General features: G+C 45.2%; 1 protein-coding gene across 1 annotated transcript; it reads left to right on the forward strand.

The window, feature by feature from the left end:
• The first annotated feature begins 8 nt into the window (after positions 1-8).
• On the forward strand, positions 9-19781 carry RS1 (retinoschisin 1). Its single transcript, XM_033113500.1, has 6 exons — positions 9-60; positions 6459-6484; positions 7092-7197; positions 14933-15074; positions 17384-17579; positions 19629-19781. Exons 1-6 carry the CDS (start codon positions 9-11, stop codon positions 19779-19781), a joined length of 675 nt encoding a protein of 224 aa, XP_032969391.1.
• Positions 19782-21527: the final 1746 nt, after the last annotated feature.

Consider the following 21527-nt stretch of genomic DNA (forward strand, 5'->3'; position numbering starts at 1 on the left):
CGGGGAGAATGCCACGCGAAATATGCGGCTTCTTGTTTCTCCTCCTCTTTGGCTATGAAGGTATGTGCTAGCCAACCATTGGCATTCATTAAATATTTAGTAATACAATTGAATTAATAATATGGCTGATTAATAGAAATGCAACCTGAATAATTAAAATATTATTAATGAGCAAGGCATGTTAATTAATTAATATGAGCAACAGCTGTCTTTGCGTGGATGTGCTCCTCTTTGTCTCACCACTGGCTTTCCGATTTTGTGAGGAGACTTCTGAGGTTCTAACGATGCTTAAAATGCGTCAGAGAGAAGGAACGTTTTCATACATTGTATAAAATAACTATAAATTGCAACAATTAGTGAGAAAGTATGGTGTGTTCTTGAAAATTTTTAGGAGTTAGAGTGATCGTAGAATCTAATCTTCCAAACTAGGACGCTATTAAAGGTAGAAGAGGATGCTAATAATAATTCTGCTGGGACAACAGGTGTAAACCAAGACAAATTGGGACATGAGGTCACCCTAGTTCAAATATGGATTAACATAACATGTTGAATACCACTGGACTCTAATAGAAAGAATAATCCAACTGAGAGTCAGAAATCTCCAAAGACTCAATACACTCAATCATTTTTAAATTGCTAAATATGGCCCCAGCAGGAGTAGTGTGCTTAAATAAGGAAAAATTAAAGGCAGATCTCTAAAATGTCATCCAATTCAACTTTTAAATTCTCAATCTTTGGAATAATACTCTTTCATGCCTCTCTCAACTCTCAAGGACCCATCACCTCAAAATTTGTTTTTAGGTTTATTCTGGACATTAGAAATTGGTTGAATGTCTTCTTTGTGGCCACTGGTTATTTATGTGTGTTACAAGAAAGAAATAAGGAGAGCAAGGAGGAGGAGGCCTCGCCACTCTGCAAATGACCTGGTAGACAGACATGACAAAATTCACACAAGTAGAGTCAGAATTCCTGGTTTAAATCATTCTCCTCTCTACCCTCTCATATTTTATTGGTAGAGCACTCACTTGCATGATTCTCCAGTCTCCTGACTTTTGTTAGTCCTATTTCTCAGCATTTAGAAAGACTTGTAAAGAAATAATCCTAAAGTCATTTTGCAAACTCAAATACGTTTCTAAGTAGAGATCATTTAGACTAATTGCCTGTTTTTTTTCCCCCTTGCAATTAAGAGTCAGCAACTTATCCAGTAACTCTTAATATTTTAAGATGCTTTTGGGGTTTCGTTGTTTTCCCCTTACTCCTTGCCCTTTCCTCAGCAAGAAAATCTAAACAGCCTTTCAAGGCTTAGATCCCAATACCCCTGGTTCTCAGATATCCACAGGGCCCACCCTCAGATTTCTGTTTGTGATTGGCATTGAGATTTATTCATCCATTCATTCGTTTGCCTGTTCATTCAAGAACCCATCCCTGAGTACCTGCTGTGGGCCAAACACTGTGTAAGAATTTGACACGCTGGGCGGTTCCTTGTTGCTTTCTCAGTGTTGAGTCTAACAACCCTGCCCTGTGACCCCCAAATGCGAAGAAGTCCTATAAATGTTTACCAGCCTATTTTTAAATTAGACCTGCTCATTCGGGGAATATCTGCAACAAAAGGCACGCTGTCAGGACGCACAGAGCATAGCACTCTTTCCTGTTCTATTGCTTACCAATCCTTGTGTATGGCTGGGGAGCTCCAGAAATTTCCACACAGAGAATCCCGTCTGTCCAGGTGAAACGGAATGTGGTCCAGCGGGTAGGCTTGAGAAACTTAAATTCTCTTACTTTACCCAGGCCCTCCACCCTCATATGGCAGGAAAGCAGCCAGCCAAAAATGGCCAGTGCTCTACCCTGAGCTAAAGGGATGCTCCAGGAGACAGAGAAAAAATGTAGGATACGATCGTTGCACTGAATCAGTTTATAATCCAGATAGAGAAATACTGCACAATGCACGTGGGAAAGATGTATTCTATTGCACAACTGGGAACCTGAAGACAAAGGTTCTTTGTCTAATTTACTCTGCTATTTCTATTCCACCGTGGCAGTGGCTCCTTATTACAGTGAAATAAGGTAAATGGATTGACTGCACTTATGCATTGGATGAAGGTTCATTTGGGAATGCACAAATCACCAGAGTAAAGCACTACTTATGTCTTATAACTGAAGCCGGCTTCTATTTATCTTACATTGTACATTTTGGATTCAATGCCAATGATGATTTTAAAAACATCCATCGTATTAAATCAGTCCATTACTTAGTCATGGTTATTATACATATTTTTAAAAATCACCAAGCTTCATCTTACAGGTGAGTGTGTCCTCTTTTCAGGTGTGTCAACCATCAGGGATAACAGATTTTTTTCAAAGCAGCTTTCTTGAGATGTAATTTACATACCATTAAATTCACCCATTTGAAGTGTGCAATTCAATGGATTTTGGTATATTAACAGATTTGTGGAGCACACAATCTAATTTTAGAATATTTTCATCATCCCAAAAAGAACCCCACAGACATTAAGCACTCACTCCATATTACCCCTTAATCCCAGTCTCTGACAACCACTGATCTCCTTTTTGTCTCCATCAATTTGCCTATTCGAGACATTTCACTTAAATGGAACCATGTAACATATGGTCTTTCATCTGTCACGTAGCATATGTTTTTGAGGTTCATCTGTGTTGAAGCAGGTACAGATAACAGATTTATCCATGAATATGCCTGTCGCTTAAAATAGTAACACTTTCACACCAGAAGCAATTTCCTTCTTTCTTCTTCAAGGAGAGGGACATTATTACAGCCTGCTGTTTTTCTCTCGTGTCTTATTCTTGTTTCTCAAGTAGATTGGAAGCTGGTTACAGACACTTTTTAATCATTCATAATTTTATGCTTTTCTCCTCGGCCTCCTCTGTTTTAATGGGAAGGAAAGCTCTGTGTTTAGTGACATCCAATCAAAGAGACTAAAATAGTTTTCCCTATGTGCATCTAATGCACGCTTTTCCTTGGGCTTGCAAGGTACATTTCGAGAAATAGGCATGCCTGGATTTCCTTGCTGTGGTAACAAGGGTTTCCCCATGGAGAGGCCCTTTGCGCAAAAGGGCAGAATGAGCCCATATTGCATGTCTCTAAGATTGGTGAGTGGCAGACACCTCAGACACTCCAGTGGAAACTGTTAACCTGTGGAGGAATGGAGAAAACAATCCCAATAGGGAGAAAAATCCACAACCACATAATCTAAACCTTTTACTCTTTTTCCTTTAAAGGCTGACCTGTTTTCTTTTGCTCATTCCAACAGTGTTATTTTCTGGTATTATGAAATGTAGTCAAACATACTTTAGCTTTTATTCGCTAGCTTTTTGGGTGATTAAATCATTTTGCTGCTCCCTTGCTGACAGCTTTTCCTGTAAAATGCTTGTTATTCCTCCTCTCCCTGCTCATTTCCATAAGGATCGGATGCCTCAGAACCCCAGGCTGCCTGCAGACAAACGCTTTCTGGGAGAAGAGACTGGGAGGTGAAAAATGCTAGAAATCTGCCCAGTGTCTGAGTGAGCACAGGAATTGGCTCTGAAACCAGACCTCCTCTTAGGTCTCTCTCTCCACAGATAGACGGTGGCGGGGAGCTCCCGCCCTTTCTTTTATGCCTTCTGCTTTGTTTCTGCAGAATGCGGAGCCCCTCCAGGGCCCAGCCCTGCACCCAGGTAATGCAAAAGGCAATTAGATGGATCCTTAGCCTCATTTGAACTCTGGGTTTGCTCAGTTGCTGCTGCTGCATCGACCCTCTTCAGTAACAGACACCACCTCTGGGCCAAATTGATTGGTTATTAAGAACACGTTGTCAATGACCGACTTACCTCATCCTTGGTCCTCCCAAAAGAGGGTCTTAACACAGTTGATGTTCGCCCAACTTACGGGGCCTTTCAGCATTTCGGCTATCCCCAGATTTTCTCGAAGATGGGGCTAGAACTGAGTGCCTTCTGGATTAACAGCTCCCAAATCAAGTAGATGCCAGTTGTTCATCTACTTCAAAGTTCTTGGGGAACAGCTGCGAGACTGAGGCTATGGGTTCATGTACACATTAACTGTGAGGAGCCTAGCTGGACTTTACCGAGTTCCAGAAGTTTCTAGCCAGCTGCCCATTCAACCTCAACTTTTGGGTGTTCCATTGGCCTCTCAAACCGAACATCTCTACCTCATTGCCCACAAATCCCTGCTCCTCCTGGAACCTTCTGCTCCCCCAGTAAATGGTAGCTCTATTCTCCCAGTCACTCAGGCCTCAGACCTCTTGTTCTTTCACACCCACATCATATGTCAGCAAATCCTGTTGGCACCACCTTCCAAAGACGGTCAGAACCCAGCCACTTCTTTTTTATTTATTTATTTATTTATTGGGGTGACAATTGTTAGTAAAATTACGTAGATTTCAGGTGTACAGTTCTGTATTACATCATCTATAAATCCCATTGTGCAGCCACTTCTCATTACCTCCACTGCCACCATCCTGGGCCAGCCACCATCGTCTCTCCACTGGATGACATGCCAAGCAGTCACGCACCTGAGGGTTTTTACACTTCATTCATTCGTTCTTTCATTATGCTCCCACTCCCCCACATTAGATTATAAGTTCTATGAGGGCAGGTGTTTTTCCCTGTTTTGTTCACTTATATCCTCAGCACCTAAAGCTGGGCTTGGAATATAGTAGATGCTCAATGAACATTAAAGCATGAATGAATGTTTTGGGACCAGTCATTATCAGCTATCTTTTCTATCAATTTTTATAATTGTACAGCTGCTTCGATAAACCTATAGACAAGAAAGAGGTGGGACACAAAGGACAGAGCAGGTGGTAAGTTCTACAAGAGGGATAGAAAAAGTCTTCTTCATAGGGAAGGGGAGAAGCAGGCAGAAAAGTTGGTTGCAGAAGCACTTGAGGCCAGGAAATCATACCGACAAAGGCAGGAGGCAAGAAACAGCCTGGCACACTTGATGAATTGCAAGGAGTACAGTGCAAATGATAAATTTGGAGAGGTAGGCAGGAGATAGGTCAAAGTGACGCCATGAAGGACACATTGTTATTATACCTATTTTAGGGATGAGGAAATGGAGAGATGCAGTCATACAACTAAGAATATCAGAGGTGGAACGCAAACCTGGCAGTGGAGACCCACCAAAGGGTTTGGCAGGAAAGTGATACAATCAGGTTTGCATTCCATTCCCTTGGCAGCATGAAGGATGGGTGAGGCAAGGTCTCTCTTTAGCAGGGAAAGAATCTAGGGGCGAGAGGGTGGGGCCAACCACAGGAAGTGGCAGTGGGGGCGGAAGGAAAAGAAGGCCCGTGGTAGACACTGGATGTGGGCGGTTAGGAAAAAGAGGCCACTAGAAGGAGTCCCAGGTTTCTGGATGGGGTGGTAGGTGGACAGTGGAGCCATTCAGTCGGATAAGACACAGAGAAAGGAGAAGAACAATCTGAGGAAGGATGTAATGAGTTCAGTTTTTTAAAAAGATCTTTTTTGAAGTATAGCATACATACATTTACTTAAGTATAATATACAGAGCAGTACAGGTAAGTGTACCGCTCAGTGAATTTTCACCACTAAACACAGCCAAGTAACCAGCACTCAGATCAAGTCACAGAACATTACCAGCCCCCCAGGCACCCTCCCTTGGCTTCCTCCCTGCCACTCCCCACCCCAAGTGTAACCAGGACCCTAATGTCTAGCAGCATAGATTACTTGGGCCTGTTTTTGTGTATTTAAAATGGATTCATATGGTACGTCCACTTTAGCATTGCAGTGTAGTCTTCCACTGTGTGAATCTACCACCGGTACCCATTCTACTCCTGTACATAAAAGACAAACCTAAAAAAGATTTCCTAAACAATGTCCTCACCCTAAATAACCGAAATGTGTCACAGTGGGGGCCTTGAGAATCAACTCCCGAATAGCACATTCAGCAGACACTAGGGACGATGATGATGGTGGTGATGAGGGTGATGACAAGTCAGTAAGTAAAGGGAGAAACTCTCACGGCTACTGTTAAGTGGAAAAGGAATGCTGTAAACATTGCTTAGATAGTAGGTGCGCGAATGTGTTCTTAAAAATACGCATAGAAAACAGATGGGAACGATTTACACTTAGATATTAACAGTGAGTGGTGCCTTCGGTGGTAAAAAAAAAATATAGGTGCTTCCCCCGCACACACACTTTGCCACGTTAATGTATTTTCTAAAATTCTAGAATGAACAAAAATAATTCTAATTATTCTTGTCTTTCTGTGTAATTTTACTGCCCCTAGTTTCTCAGCATCTGTGAATGTCTCTCCTGACACATAGTTACTTAGTTTGACTTCTTCCAGGAGGGGCTTTGTTCATTTTGATGTGACTTTTCATTTCACTTTTCTATGTATTGACTCATTACGTTGAATTTCTCTTTCTTTAACTTCATTTTTCCTCTCTTATCCTCTCGCTTAGCCACGCTGGGATTATCGTCTACTGAGGTACGTTCCAGTAAGAAGGCTGGCATTTACAGGGATACTGTGTTTGAAGATTTTCTTAGCCAAAAATAATGTATAGGATTATCACTTTTTAAAAAGAAATGTATTTTTAAAGGAATTTTTTTTTTCTGGTGGTGGCAATAGCACATTTTATCTGGGTAAGTTCCAAGACTGGTGTTTTCATGAGAGAGTGCAAGTAAACCAGGTTTTAATTCAGATGGTGTAACCGGGAATCCAGTACCTTTTAAAACTGGATCCTGAGAGGGACCTCCAGGGGACGTGAGGAGCCCAAGCTTGGATGGGGGCTCCCCAAACCCCTGAAGGCAACTATAATGGGGTGAACATTGCCCTCTACGTGGGTGTGTCTGTGAGATTATTAGCTGGTCACCCACAGTGGCAGATATTTGTGTATCTAGACTCAAACATGAGGGGTGACTGTGTGCATTAAAGCTGGATTAATAACTTAATTGTGCTGTTGTAGTGTGAAAGCAGCTATAGACAATAGTAACGAATAAGCAAGGTTTTTGAATACAAGATTTTGCAGTAGTGCTGACCACGGTTACCTTTGACCGTGACTTTCTGACACTCCTGCCTCTCTGGCTTCCCACAGGATGAGGGCGAGGACCCCTGGTATCACAAAGCGTGCAAGTGCGATTGCCAAGGAGGCGCCAATGCCCTGTGGTCTGCGGGTGCCACCTCCTTAGACTGTATACCAGGTGAGTGTCCCCTCTCCTTGGGGCCAGATCCTTGGAGTGTCCTAGGGAACACCCTGTTTCTCCTCTTTCTTTCAACCCAGCTGTTAAACACCCTGAATGCCACACTCTGGGTTTTCTCCCATCAGCCTCTGAGCTTCAAATCTCACATAGCCACTGCTCCAATAAACTGCTCTGATGTCATCATTCAGAATAGCTTCCTAGATCTCTCCTTGACCTGGGTGAGATGGTAAGAAGAGACCTAACTTTCAATGAAAGAGATGCATGGCCAATTAATTGAAAATATTTAAAGTAATGGTAGGCAGCACGGAGTTTTGAGAAGAGCGTAGGCTTTCGAGCCCAAAAGGCCAGAGTTGGCTGGGTCACTTCTTAATTAACTCTGGGACGCCCGCTTTGGCCTTTTTCTGTCAAATGGAGGTAATACTCTGCCTGGATATCCATCGCTCACCACATGACCATCTGCTTCCCCACATTCCAGCCCCCTTGCCGTCAGGCGGTATCACATGAGCAGTTGTAAGCAGTGTCTCTTCTGAAATGAGGCATTAAAGGGCTGGTACTCAACTCTCCAGCTCTCCCTTTCCCTGCTTCAGAAAGTGGCTTGTCCCTCAGCCTGGGTGCCGGGAAGAGGAGCAGAACCCCCTGCCGACCTACAGTGGCCAAGTCCCCTGAGTGAAAAATGAACCTTTGCTGTGTTAAGCCTCTGAAATTTCCAGGACGGTTTGTTCTGCAGCATAACATGGCTTTTCCTGACCTGTGAATGCCTACCTTCCTCTAAGGCCGGGGCCCGCACACTGTCCGTAACGGACCGCACAGCAAGTGTCTGTGGCTTTGTGGGCCATGCAGTCTCAACTCCTCAATTCTGTCATTGTTGCTGGAAAGCAGCCGTAGAAAATATGTAAATGTATATGTGTGTCTGTGTGCCAATAAAACTTGATTTACAAAACCAGGCAGAGAACCATATTTGACCTAAGGGCCACAGTTTGCCCATCCCTGCTCTGAGGAGTTGCTATGAGGAATACATCACATGAGGCATTAAAGCATCTTGTGTTGTAGCTCTTAGGAAGCATCACTTCCTGCTTTCTAAGAGCTTACACTGAGACTTTCGGAGGCTGGGGTAGCCCCACCGATATTTGCAACGCTCAGCCCTTTCTGTGGCTCCTCTTTTCAATGAAACCATCCTTGCCACCTCTCTCCAGGATTATGATGGTGCGTCATCCACTTTACCTAATTGCCTAATAATAGCTCCAGGAGAGACAGGTCCGGGTGAGTATGTGTGTGAGCTTCTCTTCACTATTTCATTAAATTTGCATTAAAATAGCAAATTGTGGGGGAGGCCGCGGGGGAGTCTACAAGGGCTTTTACTGCCTCCTATTTCCTAAAGGGGTAGGAAGTCAGTTCTGAACTAAGCTTTCTGGAAGGGAACAGTGGGGTCCCGGTAGTGAGGAAAGCAATAAGCACTGTTTAGTTCTGTGTGCTTCTCCCACGGGACGTCCGACTGTGCACCTTGCCTGCCGTGAGCTCCTGCAGCCATTATGCGTTTGTGCGATCTGCCCAGTCGATATTGAAGCACCCTCCTTAATAATCCATTTAGAATCCCACCCCCTTTTATCATGTGCCTATTATGTGCCAGGCAGGAATGGGGAGACAAAGCTGAAGGCATTGTCTCCCCCCTGAAGGAGTTTGCCATTTAGTGAAAACAAATGTTCTCTCCACTAGAGACAGGAGGCCTACTGGAATTCCATTCCAAGGAAGTTCTTTTTAAGAAGAAATTGAAAAGAGATTATTTATGCAGATTTGATTCATTGATCCAATCAACTGTGAAGCTGAGGAGGGCTGTGTGTTTGAAGAATGTGCTCTCTCCCCTACGCAGCTGCCATGAACTACAATTTCCGAAATCAGAAATTCTTTAGCTTAAGTGTTCTCCTCTCCCCCACTGTTTTCGGTTGTTTTATTTTGTTAATAACACAGATATTTCCAGGAAGAAAAACCAAAAAACAAAAACATACAACCTTAGTGTTATATGGTTGATTGGTTGGTGTTAATTGGTTTTTACATAAAAGGCAAAATTCAGGGAATCAGAACTAGCCACAACCTTCCAGAAGTAACTTGCCCATCAGTGCCTCAGCTCCTCATTGGAACCTCGAGAGGTGTCCTTGGTCTCTCTGGACCCTGAGATTCAACGCTTCCAGCAGGGTCTGATTTAGGAGGGAAGAAGAGCCTAGAAAGCACAGAAGGACAAGGTCATTCAGAGCTGCCTAGAGGAGCTCCCAGGCGCACACTGGCTCTTACCGCCCAGGGGCCCCACCCGCAGAGCAGAAGGTGAGTGGCTAGGTGCATTATGGCCTCCTAATCTTCAGCTTAATGCTATTAAAAATACTCCAAGGTCTGTCTTGTCCACAGTTGAGCCAAGATGACCTCGGCACCCTGAGAGGTGGGAATAGGGTAGGGGAGGGATCAAAGTATAAGAAATCCAATAACTCAGTGCTTTACTTTTAGTCTAGATTTTATATTTCTATATTATATTCAAAAATATACTCCATTCTTCTATAAACATTCTTCTATATTCTACTACATCATCATAGATATTGAAGTCTAACATGTGTGCATAATAATATGCACGTCTCTCTTGACAAGAATGTCCCTGAACTCTCTTTGTGTTCCTTTAGGTTAACATTCCTTATAAGCATGTCTGGCCTTCATGCTTACAAATTGAGAAATTACTTACTGAATAAGAAAGGCTAGTACGTTAAGTATCTAGAGTCTGGATTAGCAGTACATTAAGAATTCACCTTCACCATCTAATTATCAAATCATCGCTCGGAGGAGCCACGTGTGCCACAGAGGATGCACGTTTTTCCTTAAGAGTAAAATGAGTATAGACATAGGCCAGTGGGAGTTCTCTCGGCCAGTGAACTCTTACTTCCTCCCTGAGCTCTCTGCTTCCTGTCTTGCCATTTTCTCTGCTTATCCCCAGGGGCCACCCAAGAGGGGGTGATGATGTTGGTTTATTCCTTCGTTGATCCATCTGATCAATATTTATGGAGTGCCTAGCATGCGCAGGCCCTCTGCTGGGCTCAGATACAATGGTGAGCAAGGCAGACCAAGGGTGCTGACAATTAAATAGTCCCAGGAGGAGGCATTAGTGACAGGTATAGGGTACATGGGAAGATAGCACCTGGAATCCTTTACTCAGCTCAGGGTGGGCAGAGATCTGAAGGGTGAGTAGAGGTGTCCAGGTGAAGGGCGAAAAGAGGGGACAGGAGTGTCACAGGCAGAGGGAACAGCCTCAAGGAAAGGCCTCCAGGCCTGCATGAGGACCTGAAGCGAGCTCAGCCAGGACCATAGAAGGAGGAGGAGAGGGGGAAAGGAGGAGTCAGGAAAAATAATAAAGTAACTGCAGTGCCATTCACTCCATAGAACACAGAGCACAAGAAATGTTACATTTTCCATTTTTCCAAGTTCAAGTAACTCCAGTTTGAGGCCCCCCTTTGTCATGGCCATTGAGGAGTCTACAGACAGGATTGTTGAAGGTCCTTCCTCTCCCCTTTGGACAACAGGAACCCCCACAGGCTTGCAAGGGCTGTCTGGGGCAGGGCCTAGGCTCAGGCTGGGTGGCAGTTTCCCTGTGTGGCCCACAGCCCTACGTGAAGGTTGACATCATCTCCCTTTGAAACAAGCTCATCCTGGGGCCTCCCCAAGTTTCCTGAGGGTTTCCACAGCTCAGGGCTCCTAGGCCCCATCCCTGGTCCAGCCCCTTAGGGGAACCATTTCCCTGTTCAGCTCAGTTCCCTACCATAAGCTCCACCCCCAAAGAGTCAAAGCCCAGAGCCTTTGGCCACCTCCTCCTCTGGGACAATCAGCTGATTCTTGTTGAGGCCTAGAACTTCCCAATCCATAAGCCTGGGAGGTGCTGTGCTGTCAACAGGCTACTCTCTCAAGTCACACACCTGTGCACACAGCTTATTCCATCCTGGAACAAGAAGAGCCCAAACCTGTGGAAACATGAAGCTGGCTTCCTTCTCAGGGAGATGATGGGGGCAGGACAGAGTGGGGGGCAAGAGTTTTAGATTTCTTCCCTCGTGACTCTTCACCAAAAAAACAAACATGCAAAACTCAAGAAGACATCAATATATTCTCACGACTTCACCCTTTTCCACCAATATGAGCTGCTGCTTTCTAGCCAGGCCCTACAGAGGTTATTTCATGCCATCCCACAGCAGCTTTATGGGGGTAGGTTCTACTGTTGTGCTCATTTCATAGATGAGAAAACTGAGACCCAGAGACATTAAGCAGCTTGTGCCTAAACTCGCGCAGAGGGAGAGTGGGATCCAATCCCAGGTGGCACTGGCTCTCAGCAGGTGTTCTTGACTTTGGCTCCCCATTACAATCACCTGCAGCTTTACCCCACGCCCACGTCCCGCCCCAGACCAATGACATCACAGCCTCTTGGGGTGTAGCATGAACGTCCGCAATTCTGCAATTCCCTGGATGATGCCTAGGCTGAGAACCGTCGGAGAGTCTCTGCTTTGTGCCCTGGGCCAAATCACCAGGTTTCTGGTTAGCAGCATGGTAGCTGGAGGTGCCAAAGCCTCCAGACAGGAGCACTGGACGGGGGCAGGCTTGGGACTTGGACACTGATGGGTGTCCATATGGGTGTGAAGCACCTTTGGTTCACCCAGATGGCACTGTTCACCTGGAAAATACCCAAAGGGCTGTGGGAGGCTTGGGGCCTGAGAGTCAGGCGTTGGCTCCCAGAGCGGAAAGCATGGGGATAGTGAGACCATCACCTCCTCAGAAGAGTATGGGTAGGATCCTTGTCTGGACAAGCCCTCACAGGCCTCCAAGGCCACTGCCTCCGGCCAGGTCTCTGCAGATCAACAGCCCACTCTTAACTATTAGATGGGCTAATTGGGAAGAAATGGCAAACGAGATGTGAGGCGGAAACATAGAAAGATCAGAATGCCAATAAGGCAACTGGGAGCTGTGGCGATGGCTTTTCCTTCCACCTTGCCCCCGCCCTCTGGGCTGATGGCCCTAGAGCAAGAAAAGGGAGGTTCCAGATGGAGAGGCCTCAGAGACATCCACACTTAGAATTTAAGCAATGACTGAGGCTCAGCTGAAACCTACCTTTCTGACACTGGGGCCTTGTCCCACCTTCTGGTGTTACAAGCTTGTTTTCCAGGTTGGAGTGGGGTTGAGGAGGTGGAGGAGCCTCCAAGGCCATGGACACTAGGCCCCCCTGAATCTGCCAGCCAACAAAACGCCTTTCCTGGCAGGCCAAAGTTTTCAAAGTGCACTTTGAAAGTGTGCTTGTTAAAAATGTGGCTGCTCTGGGGGTGGAATCCTGGAAACTGAATTCTTAACAAGGCCTCCTGATCTTTCCACCACAGAAGGCATGAGCACACAGCCCATAAAGGGTTCCTGTTCTCTTTCCCAGGAGCTGATATTATTTTATTTTATTTTAAATTATGATATTATTTTAATAGGTCCCCCGCAGCCTCCAGTACTTGATAAACAAATGCTATCCCCTCACCCCGAGCCCCATTGAGTTGTAGGTGCTGGTGGGAGTTGGACCTATTTTTTTGGTGCATTGGGCAGAAAAGCAGTTTGTCTTCAGCCTCTGGGGACAGGGCATACCGTGTTTCCCCGAAAATAAGACCTAGCCGGACCATCAGCTCTAGTGCGTCTTTTGGAGCAAAAAATAATGTAAGACCCGGTCTCATTTTAATATAAGAACGGGTCTTATAATATAAGACTGGGTTTTTTATTAATTTTTGCTCCAAAAGACGCATTAGAGCTGCTGGTCAGGCTAGGTCTTCTTTTCGGAGAAACACGGTCACTGTCCCTGCCGGCATTCTGGAGCCTCAGGATGGCGGTCAAGCTTTTGCATGCTTCATTCAGTTTCATTGACTTCTGAAAATCATTCTCTCAGAAGACCTCAACATTCATTTTACTGTAGAAGGTAATGATGCCCCAGTAAATATGTTCAGCTCTTCAATCTGAACTCAAATTTACACATGGAAAAAATTATTTGATTTACCTTACTTGAAGTTTATCATTTACAATCAGAAAACTAGGAGAATGTATTTGCATAAGTTTATCGTTGTTTTCTGTAGAAATTCAGTGAGAAACTGGGTTTGGTTATAAATAAGAGGCTCCCTAAATAGTGGCCTTATTGAATTAGCTTTGTTTTGACTCACATGGTAAAAAGACTAGAGATAGGGAGTTGCTACGGATATCAGGGCTGAAATCTCGGCAGTTCTCTTGGCCTTACTTACCTGGTGGTGCAAGATAGCTACTGTTGTACCAGCCATCAGGTCTTCCCTCTAGGCAACAGGAAGAAAGAAGCAAAACCTGATCAGAAATACCCAGCAGACATCCTCTTATATCTCACTGATCAGAAATTGTGTTATGTGGTCACTTTTTTTTTTTTTAACTTTGTGAGGACAGAGCCCCAGAGAGCAGTTTCCAGGCTCTCGGCCTCACTCGGAAAGGTGCTGGCTCGGTTATTAGGTGGCCATCAGCTGTAAACAGATGGCCATCTGCTGTGGCTGGGAGGCCATCACCTGTTAACAGTTAGCCATTAGCCACCAATATAACTGCCGTGGCTACGGTAGGGTGTTGGTTGGTTGATTGGCAGAGAAGCGGACAGCAGATTGTGGATCGTGTGGCTCCTGCTTCCTGTATCTGCAGCCCAGCCACCAGCAAGAATAGAGTGCTTTGACTCCCCTATCTGTGGCTCCGTGGATGTTCCTTTTCGGACTGACCGCATACTGTGTTCTTGTGCGGGACCAGGGACCCCCACATGACAAAGTTTTATTTATTTTAAGTGTGTTTTTCCAGGACCCATCAGTTCCAAGTCAAGTAGTTGCTTCAATCTAGTTGTGGAGGGTGCAGCTCACAGTGGCCCATGTGGGGATCGAACCGGCAACCTTGTTGTTAAGAGCACCGAGCTCCAACCGAGCTAACCGGCCGGCCCTATGTGGTCACTTCTAAATGCAAGAGAGGATGGGAAAGATTTGTTTTAGCTGGTCACATTGCTGCCCCCAACAAAATTAGGGTTCTTTAGTAAAAAAGAAGGGGACAATGGATACTGAGTTGGCAATTGGCAGTCTCTGACCAGGTAAGACAACACTAAATGTGAGAAGAAATACATGAAAAGCAGCAGACAATTAATAGATAAGGATCAGCTTTGGCTATTATTTGGGAAAAGCAGTTTCTTTCAACTGTTCCTTATTCAACAGTCACACAGGCACATTTCACCCTTTTTTATTTTTCATTAGACTAGTGAGAAAACTGCAATTTACAAGTGGGAAGTCAGTCTCAATATATAATTGCCCTTCTTGCCTCTCACCATGGTTTTGGTCTTTTAATTGCCATCATATGCTGCCTGAAGACAAATTAGGGACCCTGATGTCATCACACAGGATGGCTAAACCTGTGTTAATGAGGAAAATAAAGAGTCTGGCATTTAAGTATGATATTTCACTGTGAACTTCTCGGTTTTAGGTCTCTAAGTTTGTGGAGAAGGTGAAGTATTCTCAAGACTACCCCCCGCCACACACACACACTAGAGTGTGGTTGCCATAGAACCACTTCCCTCTGTTTTTATGAATGTTGTGAGTCTCCATGGCAATCCCTCTACTTCATCTTTAAACATCATTTCAGTCATATCGTGTTTGTTGAGCATTGTGATGGGATATGGATGTTTTAACGAGCATTGTTTTTCCTTTCCCAGAATGCCCCTATCATAAGCCTCTGGGTTTCGAGTCAGGGGAGGTTACAGCAGACCAGGTCACCTGCTCCAACCCGGAGCAGTACGTAGGCTGGTATTCCTCGTGGACCGCCAACAAGGCCCGGCTCAACAGTCAAGGCTTTGGGTAAGCAGGCCGGCGGCGCAGGCAACTTTTGTTTTTGTTTTTTATCATGAGGTTTGGAAAAGTAGGTCTCTGTAATAAATGAGTGACACAGAATGCACTTAGTTACTCAACAAGTATTGATCGAATACCTTCCATGAAGTCCTGGCCTTCTAGAAGCACCCAGCTTAGAAGAGGAGACGGACTCTAAGCACATAATCACACAACCCATCATTTAGTAAGATGATGAGTGCTGTGGAGGAGATGGAGAAGGAAAGAAAGACCTGGTCTATTTGAAGAACCAGGGAAGGGCTTTCTAAGAAAAAGGTATTTAACTTGAGACAGTCGGTCAGGTGAGGGGGGCACAGGGTACAGCAGGTGCAAGGGCCCTGAGTTGGGAAGACCCCTCAAAAGCATGGACAGGGACTGTAAAACAGGCCAGCAAGGTTAGAGCGCAGGTGAGATAGGACTGGAGAGGCAGGCAGAAGTCAGATCATGCAGGGTATTTTAAGTCGTGTTAACGATTGTGGTCCTTATTTTAGGGATAATAGGAGGACCCTGAATGCGCATTAGTTAGAATACAGGTTGGTGCTGTTGTAACAAAGAGCCCCCAAGTACAGAGACTTAACATAGAGGTGTATTTCTTGCTCATCCAAAAGTTGAATTAGGCAGTCTAGGGTTGTTATGGCAGCTGGACGGTATCGGAGGTCCAGACCCTTTCTACCTTGTTGTTCTGTCATCCTTAACATGAAGCTTCCATCTTGGAGCCCAAGACGGCTGCTCTAGCTTCCACTGTCACATCCACATTCTAGTCAGTAGGGAGAACAGAAGAGCAGAGTGAACACACTTTTCCTTTGTTTCCTTGAACAAACATAATCCTATTGGCCACTTTTCCCCATATGCCATTGACCAGAATTTCATCTGATGACCTCACTTAACTGCAAGGGAGACTGGGAAATGTGATCTTAGCTGGTGGCCATTTGCCCAGACAAAACTCAGAGGTTCTTTTACTAAAGGAAGATGGGAAGAGGCTATTGGGAGACAATTAGCAGACTGCCAGGAAAAGATTTGAAGTTGGGGAGTATCACAATCAGATTAGTGTTAAAAGAAAAATCTTCTGGCTCCTGTGAGGAGAACTGTTTAGTGGGGGGACAAGAGTAATCCAGGGAGACGAGGTAAGCTGTAGTGATAGTCCAGGCAAGAACAGAGGGCTAGAGTGGTGGCAGTGAAATGGAGAGAAATAAATGACTTTGAGAAACATTTGAGCCGGAACCAATAGATGGATTGGCCATTTGAGGTGACAGAGGAAGGAACCAAGGATGGCTTTCAGTTCACTGGCAGGACAGGGGTTGATTCCAGTACTGGAAGGAGGGATTGGGGTGGGGATAACCGGGAGTTTTGGACATGTTTCATTTGAGATGCTGTAAGTCATCCGGGAGAAGCTGGCTAGCCAGCAATTGATTCTCAGGATTTAGAATTTAGAAAAGATCTGGGATGGAAGTAAAAAGTCAGAGCCACCCAAGGGAGCAAGTCTGGAATTAGAAGAGAAGGCAACTAAGGGCTGAGTCCTGAGAAGCTACCGTGTTTCCCTGAAAATAAGACCGGGTCTTATATTAAGTTTTGCTCCAAAAGATGCATTAGGGCTTATGTTCAGGGGATGTCAACCTGAAAAATCATGCTAGGGCTTATTTTCTGGTTACGTCTTATTTTCGGGGAAACACGGTAATTAATACGCCATAAAAAAATGGGGAGGGAAGCTATAGGTTTTCACAATTTATGAAGGATATAGCTAAACAAACAAATCAGTTCCTTCAATTGGCTTGCTGTCAAAAGCCCTGCCAGAGCCACTCGGCTGTGTTCTGCACATGGCAGACACTCCCTGAAAGCCATGGATGACAGCACCTGAAGGGAACGCAGATATGTATGAAGAGAGTGAAATTAAAAGATTCACGGAGAAAGAAAGTTTAGGAGCGACTAAGGAAAAGGGAAGGGGCTGGCAGATGCAGTACCGTGCATTGAAGAAAGACATGCTCAACCACGCCCCAGAGGTGATTTCAGCTACATTTGAAGGCATTTCTTTGACAAATTAGTTGAATCTGGCGATTTTTCCTCTGGCGGTGGAGGTGCAGGAAGAGAGAGAATGACACAAGTATCACAGAGGCTGGGCACTTCTTGGAGACAAGCCTGTGAGTGCTTAGCACCTTGCAGTTCAGACTGCCCGAGCTTTGCAGGGGCTCTTCAGGTGTTGGCATCCCCTCAGAAGCCTGCGTCTCCAGGCTCCTTGGAGGTGCTCATGGGGAACGGCTCCTAGTAATTTGCTGTGTCTTTGGCAGGTGTGCCTGGCTCTCCAAGTTCCAGGACAGCAGCCAGTGGTTACAGATAGATCTGAAGGAGGTCAAGGTGATTTCAGGGATCCTCACCCAGGGTCGTTGTGACATTGATGAGTGGATGACCAAGTACAGTGTGCAGTACAGGACCGACGAGAGCCTGAACTGGATTTACTATAAGGACCAGACCGGAAACAACCGGGTAAGTCAGGTGTGCTCCAAACCATCTTCAGCTCACAGTCTCTGGGACTCTCCTCCCGCTACTGTCCCTGTGTTGCTGTTGCTGCCCTCTCTCAGAGTATTGACTCCAAGTCATGGGGAGTCATGACCTGCTCTCTCTCTGACCACGAGGCAGGTGTCTTTCTACATCCCAGGTGCCTACGTAGCAGTTTGTTTGCAAATGAGTGCCATTCTTGTGTGCGAAAGAAATCTGTCTGAATTCTTATATCAGCATATAGTTGCTTGAATAATCAAAGCCAGCCATTTGGACTATTCCAAACTCACTGGACCACTGAACACTTTGCTGCATGGGTCTGACTTGATCTATTACTGATGAGGGTAGGGCCCTGTTCATTGATGTAGATACGACCTCTCCTTACTATGATTGAGACTGAAGGCTGGGAAGCTTTGGACAACCCCGTAAATTAGCCAGTAAACTAAGGAAATGGTTAGCACAACTCTAGCAGTGCAGACGGAGGCCCATAAACCTTTGAGCAACCTTATATGCCACTAATGTCTCAACGCCAAAATGCGTCTCATTTCCCATAGACTAAACACAGTGGGCTCTTGAATATATATACACTCACACACACACACATACATATGATGTATATTTATGATGAATAAAAAATTTGCTAGCTATTTGGAAATGTTAACTGTCCTTTCGCCTGAGAGTGAGGACTTCCCCGCTATTTTGGACATTTAATCAGGTTATGTAGACACATGCAGCTGAAAGTCAGAATTTGTATTCTCTGAAGACAATATGTACAGTAAGACTGTTCATGGGTTGAGATTTTAAGGAATTTGAACACAATAGGAAAAACCATCTTGACACTTGGACATTTTACTACATTTTTGTTCTTATTCATTGGCTTTCCAAAAAGATAGGAGCATTCTTTTTTAAGCCCTGTCTGCTTCTGGAGGCCTTGACAGTTCTTTGCAGAGAAGCCTTCACCGGGCACTTGTGCCCTCTGGAGGAGACTGTTCTATTCTCCCTCTTCACCTGGCTCCTGGCTTGAATAGGTTCGAGGGCAAACAGCTTAGAAAAGGGGCTGCGGGGTGTTGCTATTGGGAAGAAAGGTAAGATCATAGCAGAGGAGGTCCTTCTTGTTTTGTGGGTGGATGAAGCCAATGTGGCAGTCAGATTTTTTCCGAAGATAATACCAGCAGGGAATGAAATGTCCCGGCGTCACCAGGCAAAGCATTATGACTCTGGAACGAGTGCAAAGAATGACATCCATGGCATCTTTTTATGTTTCAGCCACCGCATTATGCCATGTGATAGCCCCAAAACCATAAACAAACCGTTTTTCTCTCTGGGCACTGCCCTCTTCCTTCTAGAATCTTCCTTCTTGTTTGTGTCTTTTTCTTTTTAAAAACATTTCCAAGTCTAGAAAGTACTTGCTATTTGTGTCGGTGTAGAGACACACAATTAAGCTTTGGCTCACAACTGCATAACCAGCTCACGTTTTTACTTGAGCCCCACTTTAGTTCCTTTGGAAAGTGGGAGCATTCCTCTTGTGTGATGTGGTCCTTTTCAAAATTCTTGTCAAAATGCAAAGGATTAAAACACAGAATTGGTAATAAGAATCAAGAGGCATTTTTTTTTATCAGAGACATCCAATAGAACTTTTTGCCAGGATGGAAATGTTACTATCTGCGTGTCCAATATGGCAGCCACTGATCACATTAGCTGTTGATCACTGCACGGTGTGTGGCTAGTATGACTGAGGAAGTGAACTGCTATCTAATTTTAATTCATTTAAATTTAAATAGCCACATGTGGCTACTGACTACCATACTGGATGTTACAGTTCAAGATGTCCCCATATAGAGACTCAGAACTGCCCAGAGGGTGTAGGTGCTAACAACTACTCAAAGTCAGATTTTGGGGGCATCTAATTCTTTGCACTTTAACCACTTTCTGAGATTTTTCCAGTTACAAGTTGGAGCCACCTCCAGAAAGGAATCAGTCTTTCTTTTGCCTCTGATATGATGGTGACAGGTGACAGGATTTCACCCCTCTCTTTAGGTCTTCTACGGAAACTCAGACCGAACCTCCACAGTCCAGAATCTTCTGCGGCCCCCCATCATTTCCCGCTTCATCCGGCTGATCCCGCTGGGCTGGCACGTCCGAATTGCCATCCGGATGGAGCTGCTGGAGTGCGTCAGCAAGTGTGCCTGATGCCTGCCTCAGCTTGGCACCTGCCAGGGGGTGGAGGGCACACAGTGGCCAGCGGAGAGCCCTGACATACCACCGTGACGAACAGGGCTGGATTTTACAAGCTATTTTCCATGCAGAGCTGAGGAGAGAATATTTCTTTTTCTTTTTTCTAAGATATAGTTTCCAATTTCAATGAAAAAAAGAAAAACAACAACAGTGAACAGATTCCCCACTCAGGGCCAAAGAAAATAGGAACAAAGAAAATGTCCTTAGAAACAATTTTTATCCAAAAGCCTAAGTAGCAGGTGTAATTTGTTTTCGTTTTTTTGTCTCAGTGACACTGTGAAAGGTGCAGTCCCGGGGGAACACAAAGCAGCCCTGAGAAATTGAAAATTCTTTTGCATTACTACATTCAAAACAGGAAGGAACATAGAGTTTCAAAAAGCCTTGCTTTGAATGCAAAAGGGAGCAAGCTTGCAGTTTCTCCTAGCTAAGTTTTCATTAAATCATGGTCGTTTAGGATTTGAGAGCACCAGGTACACAGAGTGAAAGGTTTGGGGGTGACTGGCTGGCGATGAGTATGGTGGATGGGAAGTCCAGTTTCCTGAGTGACTTACATGACCAAACCCCCCAGATAGGAGGGGCTCCCCTGCTCTGAACTTTCACCCCCAGGCACACAGGAATTGGGGGGTTCCAGAGCTCTCATGACATACAACTCTATTCTGCAGCCCATTCAGGCAAATTATCCTAGTCTGTGGTCACTATTTAGGCGAATACATAAGCCAGGCTGCACATGTAAGTAGCAGTTTCCCTTATTTAGGAACCCCAAATGACCAGAACACATCAGAATTTCTTTATCTAGGATTACCATTTTTCAACAAGCTTAACACTTTGAAAACAGTTGGCCCAAGAGCTATCACTAGCTACACGGAGGAGGCCCATTAGCTGAGTCCATGCTTTGTACAAAGTGGTCAGGACCTACGTCCTAAGAAGGGCGATGTGGCTCTGCCCCTGGTGAGCCCAATCTTCCAACCTGTCCCCTGGCCTTGCAACACACAAACCCGCCTGCTTCTGATGCTGAAACCTCTGTGGGAAGGAGGGAGGAGGCTGGAGTGGGGCTGGCCTTCTCCTGGAGAAGCTCAGTAAGCAAAGAGCTCAAGGAGCGACCGCCTAAGTCTCCTTTGTCCTTCATAGGTCAGCCTGAGTTTTTCGGCCCTTCCCTGGGAGAGGCTGATGCCATGGCGGTGGGCAGGAGAGGATGTGAAAGTCGGAGCTGAGGGGAGTGGAATCAGGGGATGGGGGAATCCAACAACACTGGGGAATCAATCCAAGACTGTCCTGGTCTTGATGCAGTGCAGCCTTTGCTGGCACCTCTGAGTGACTGTTTTCAAATGCCAAGCCGAGTGAATGGACTCACAGTAACGTGATCCTGGACATCACATTCACCTTCTCGGAGAGGGCAGCCCCCTAAAAGCCCCAAATCTCTTCCCTGGTGTTCTTGAGCTTAGAACAGCTTCATATTTAACCCAGCCTCTTTCAAATCCCCACACTGTATACCTGAACCTGTAAAAACGCTGCTCCATCTTCTCTCAAATACAATTCAGGGTTGGCAGTGGGGGTGGGGGGTGGGGTAGAAATCCTTCCTATGTCTTAGAACACATGAACAAATGCACTTTGAACAGAATGCCTGATTGGATACCCTTGTTGGGAAAGCTGAATGAACTTGCATTGTCAGAGAGAAAAGCCTAAGAGTTCAGGTCCTCTAAA

Source organism: Rhinolophus ferrumequinum, chromosome X (genome assembly GCF_004115265.2).
Source record: "Rhinolophus ferrumequinum isolate MPI-CBG mRhiFer1 chromosome X, mRhiFer1_v1.p, whole genome shotgun sequence".
Taxonomy (NCBI): Eukaryota; Metazoa; Chordata; class Mammalia; order Chiroptera; family Rhinolophidae; genus Rhinolophus; species Rhinolophus ferrumequinum.

What these genes read in the sequence shown, in the direction of transcription:
- RS1 (XM_033113500.1), top strand. Translation starts at nt 9, where the DNA reads ATGCCACGCGAAATATGCGGCTTCTTGTTTCTCCTCCTCTTTGGCTAT. An exon ending in TGGGATTATCGTCTACTGAG is followed by an intron (nt 6,485 to 7,091) that starts GTACGTTCCAGT and finishes GGCTTCCCACAG; the next exon opens with GATGAGGGCGAGGACCCCTG. An exon ending in ACCAGACCGGAAACAACCGG is followed by an intron (nt 17,580 to 19,628) that starts GTAAGTCAGGTG and finishes CCCTCTCTTTAG; the next exon opens with GTCTTCTACGGAAACTCAGA.